Here is a 4,914-nt window from a genome sequence, read left to right on the forward strand (position 1 = left end):
GCTAACTATGAGCTGTGTCCTGTGTCCATTACTCCCCCCTCATCTTCCTCCACTTTTTATCCCATGGCTCCCTGAGTACATAGACTAGGAGCCTTTTGTGTCTTCTATTTTAGGGGAGAGGTATGAAGCTTATTCTCGTGGTTTTTTTGATTTCTGGATTAGCAGATATGTTGTTGTAGAACAATGCTATGATCTATAAATCCATCATAAAAAATAAAAATGGAGATTTCCATGGCTAGAGTGAAGATTATGTTGGCTTTTGGCATCAAGACTCATGTGAATTAGGTGTTTATAATTCAGAGTCCTTTGTTTTATAAATAAGGAATGATGCTAGTTCAGTTGTGAAAGGTAATGGGATGTGATGACCAACTTGCAAAATGTTGAGTGCATGCTTGTTAGCAGTACTTTATATGAATTTGAGGTCAGTAAGCAAAATCAGCACTATGTATCTTTCTGGCTCTTTTTATAAATGATAACAGGGTCATAAACATTTTGAGTTTGCCTTTTCATTGGCAAGAAGTGTTTTATGGTATTGCAAGTGTTGCGTCATTCACTTAAACTATTTTCTTCCTAATGGGTAACTTGTTCATCTATCCAATACTCATTAATTTTGATTACTCTTATGCCATGCAGTCTTTTCTATTGCAACTGAAAAAAAATTCACCCTGTGGGGCTGTGCTGTATTCTCAAAGATTTATCAACTGAGTCAGCTAGTGGGCAGCTAGTACCCTTTAAGGAGTCATCTTGAAGGGAAGAACGGCTGTTTAGTAACAAAACTTCCCTTTTTCTGCCAGCAGACGAATACATTATCCCTAAGAATAGTGTTTTATTATTGTATTCTTTTAAGGGAATAAAATGAGCCAAATAGTTCTAGTCTTGGTCCATTTGCTATTGACAAGTGGAAATATTTGTCAGGAACATGGGGGAGAGGTTGCAATCTACTTTTGACTCTTTATGGATGATTTGCCTTTTCCCTTCTTTTTTTCCCACATGAAGGAAAAGAGAACATTGAAAAGGAATTGCAATCACTTGGGAGCACCAGCTTTCTTAAGAAGAGCAGCTTCTGTAGCAGAGTGATTTCCACCCCCCGTCCCCTTTGATTTTGGGAAGAAAAAAAGATGTAAACTGTGTGAGGGAGAAGTGTGATATTTGGAAGGGTGACAGAAACTGTTTGGGGAGTGGAAGTGTGCTAGCGTGAACCATTTGCTCTATGTATGGGAATAAGCAATAGGGATTCTAATTTAGAGATACATCCCACATCCTTCTGGTTCACTTTGACTAAAATATTTCTGAATGAAATAGAAGTGATTTCTTTCTTCAAACATGTTTTCTCTTGTTCTGTATTTTAGATCTGTTTGACTAATTGACTTTTAATATGTTGTAAACTACCTCTAATTCACCCAAGAATAAGTCCAAAAAAAGATTTTGTGTGTAGAATCACTTTATGGTTGGGTTGGTTTTTTTTTTGTTTGTTTGTTACAGTATGCATACAAATACAGGATGTCATGTTTCATTTGCTTGCACAATTTTTCCTTTTTTGTGCTGTTGCATAACGGCAACTTTATTGGCTGAAGGGTAGGTATCATTCTAATGTTTTCACTGTTAGTGTGTTTCTAAATTGGTATCTGTATCCTTTTTAGAATTGAGGGAAGATGGTTTCCAGCCTCCAAGCTATTTAGTGCAAGGAGTGAAGGCTTTACTTACGGCTTTAAAATTATGGATGAAAAAAGAAGTAAGTATAAGTGATTTTGTTTGCTATTTTGATGAGCTCTGTTTTGATTTAGAAGTAAGTTGAAGGTCTCTGCCCTTTTTAAGGTTATTTTTAGCTGTTAGTTGAGTACTGAAAGACTCTACAGAGAGTATGTACTGCTGATCTGGGGAAGAATCATCATGACAATTTTATATTCCATGATGTTAATAAAGTTGTTTTAGACCAATTAATAAGCTCTCGCATTGTGGCTGATAGAAGTAGAATCTTGCTTCACCTCAGGATGGAATAAATACACTAGAGGACAAGCTGAGAAGGCGGTGCTTTTTTCTAACAAATCTGTTTATATAGTTGATGCATTCTAGTCTGAGGCAATGGAGGGATGGAATGCCCTGATATTTAGCATTTTCCGCGAATGTCAGTGCTTTGGAGAGCACATTTCAGTTACACCTGTATTGCTGAAAAGTTGGTTTAGCTTCCGATGAGGATATTCATTTCAGTTAAACACTGACTCTTGTAAAATCATTAATGTGTTGTCCGTGCTGGCTTTGCTGGTGCTCTTCTCTCCAGGAAAGCTTGTTTGTTTTGGCACAGTACTGGATCTGGCCTAACTCCATGTGTTCTTTCGTGTGCCTGAGCTAATAAGCCCTCTTGGAACCTGTGCTTCTGGGAAGTGCTGTTCACTGACAGGCAGTTTGGTTTCGCCTGAGCTTATTAATTCGAGTTTGTTGCTGACCATGCTGACTTGAACTGCCTCTTGGAGATCTGCTTGGTCTTTCTGCTGACAAGTTCTCCTTCTTAGAGAACTTATTACACAACAGATAACAAATTTGCACAATGCTGCATCTAACATAATGAGCTTTGTGGTGCAAATGCAGAAGTGGTTACTCTGTGTGGAATCAGCTGGTGTCCAGCCTGTGTAGTGTTACTAATTCCAGGTGAACCTTTGCTGGAGCTTTGTTACACCTCTGAGTTGGTTCTCCCGTGCCTCTTTGTCTATGTCATTCTAGATCAAAGCTAGCTTGTAAGCAGTGTAGCAGTATTTACAGGATGTTGTGCCTAAGCTGTTAAACCGTGTGTGAATCCAAGCTATCTCTGCATCCGTGGCATGGATAATAAGCAAGCCGAGTAATCAGACCGCTGATACCTGAGATCAAACATAGCCTGTATAAATCCTTATTTTAATTTGAAATTGGATTGGAATTCCTTTTTTTTTAGATTGTTGTAACATAATATTGCAGCATTTGTGTACTGTCTAGTAGCTCATTAAGTAGTTTGATTAATACTTCATCTAGAACGTGATATGTTTCCTACTTTTCTGGGGAAAAATATTAATTGCATATGCTGCATTCTGAATGCTTATTAATGAGACCTGCGAGAATTCCCAAGCCACTGGCTGAACAGATACTTGAATTGTGAGGAAACTGCCCAGCATCAGTGATCTAGCCACAATGTTGTCTGGTGTCCACCAGCTATCATGTTTTGTACCTTGCGTTCATCTTTTCTAGCTACTGCTTCATAAGGGCGTTGTGATCTTTTCTTTGCAGCAGGCCATGTGCGTGATAGGATTGTAGTTGTATGCAACTGAAGACAGAAGGAGCTTTGTACATTGCTGTATGATCTGCTCATGCTGGGGATTTCAGACAGATTCTGAAAACGAAATGACAAACGAACACTCCACAATTGAGAAGCCTACTCGTGAGGTTTCACATTTGTATCATGGAGTATGTCTTTTCAAGATGTGAATTCTCTTAGTGCATTGTTTTAAACTATCTGCTGGAGAATTTCAAACTCATCTGCAGCAGGGCAGCGATATCTTCATTTCTGCAATATTTGAAAACTGCCAAAAATTACAAGAGGCTGAGAATAGAGATGGAGTGCTGCTAAAATTATTTTAGTTTTCATGTCTTGATTTGAATTCATTTTGTGCAAGGCTTTTATCAGTATGTGTATCCTCTGATTACTTTGATGCAGATCATCAGTCTGCAGGTTAGTTGGTACACGCAATAGTGATGATCACCTATCCAGTCATCTGAGCACTTGGATTTTAGCTCCTTCCAGCTTGCATAAGCAACAAGTCTCAGATTCAGTTTTTCGGATGTTTGATTCATGTACCAGTAAGATTATTTTGGACAACTGTTCTATTTTTAAAAAAATATATTAATAGCTATTGTAAAAGGAAAAAAAACAGGTTTTTTTTGTAAGGAGGGAGGGATGCAGGGTTTATTATTTTTATTTTATCTTTATTTTTTGTGTGTGTTTTTAAGTATTGATATACTTTATCATGATGCTAGTTTCTGAGCATGGGTGAATTCATTTACCTACCAGGACTTTTTTTAATCTGTATCTCTTGATTTAAGACAAGTTACTTTTTCCTCTGTATATTTCCAACATTTACAAAACCATTTCTTGAAGCTCTTGAATGAATCAGCTTTTTTCAATATTTTCTTTACCTGCAATTTACGTCTGAAATACTTAGGCCATTTTGTTGCTACTGTTCTCCCTAATACAAGAGAATTCCTCAGTCCTGTTCCTTTTCCAAGAGACAATATGCAAATACAACTTAAAAACAAGTTATTAAATAATGATAGTAACTTTTCAGACATGTTGTCTGTAGGTATTCATATTTTCTGTCAGGCTATATATCCATTCGAATTTCTTTGCATATTTAAGTTGCATGGTTGGTGGTTTGTTTGTTTGTTTGTTTGGTTTTTTTTACAGTAGTTCTCTGCCACAGCTTAATTGAGAAAGCTTTGGTGTAAATAGGTGTCTTTTATAGTGGCAAACAAGTGAGCTTGCCAGTGGAACTTACTTTGCTCAAAGATGTACTGTAAATCATACTGGCAAAATAATGTGCCTCTAATATAAATGAAACTTGCATTAGGAGGGCTTTTCAGTATTTTTAATCCAGAGAAACTTTGAAGTCAGTGTTTTGGAGGATTCCATCAGTCACTTCCTCTTGAAGCCTTCATGGACAGGAAGGCTTTTGGGAGAGGGAAGTCCTTGAGTAGAAAGGACTGAATGGTCCTAAAATGACCAGTAACTTGCTGGAAAAATTACAGTTCAGTGACAGAGGTGCTGTGTTCCCAAGTGTGAATATGTAGAGGTGGTGCATTCAAAGAATGAACAAATATAAATAATACCAGCTGATTTAATCTTTCCTGTAGAATTAATGGCACTGAAATGAATGATTATACCATGGTTAT

General features: G+C 37.2%; 1 protein-coding gene across 1 annotated transcript in view; it reads left to right on the top strand.

Annotated features, from left to right (window-relative positions):
• The window catches only part of KDM7A (lysine (K)-specific demethylase 7A), a 95,255-nt gene that overhangs the window by 74,070 nt on the left and 16,271 nt on the right, over nt 1–4,914 (top strand). Inside the window, exon 11 of the mRNA XM_009887430.1 lies at nt 1,641–1,732. Within this exon, the coding sequence (XP_009885732.1) occupies nt 1,641–1,732 (92 nt within the window). The remainder of the gene's footprint in view (nt 1–1,640; nt 1,733–4,914) is intronic.

Source organism: Charadrius vociferus, unplaced genomic scaffold (genome assembly GCF_000708025.1).
Source record: "Charadrius vociferus isolate BGI_N301 unplaced genomic scaffold, ASM70802v2 scaffold196, whole genome shotgun sequence".
NCBI lineage: Eukaryota > Metazoa > Chordata > Aves > Charadriiformes > Charadriidae > Charadrius > Charadrius vociferus.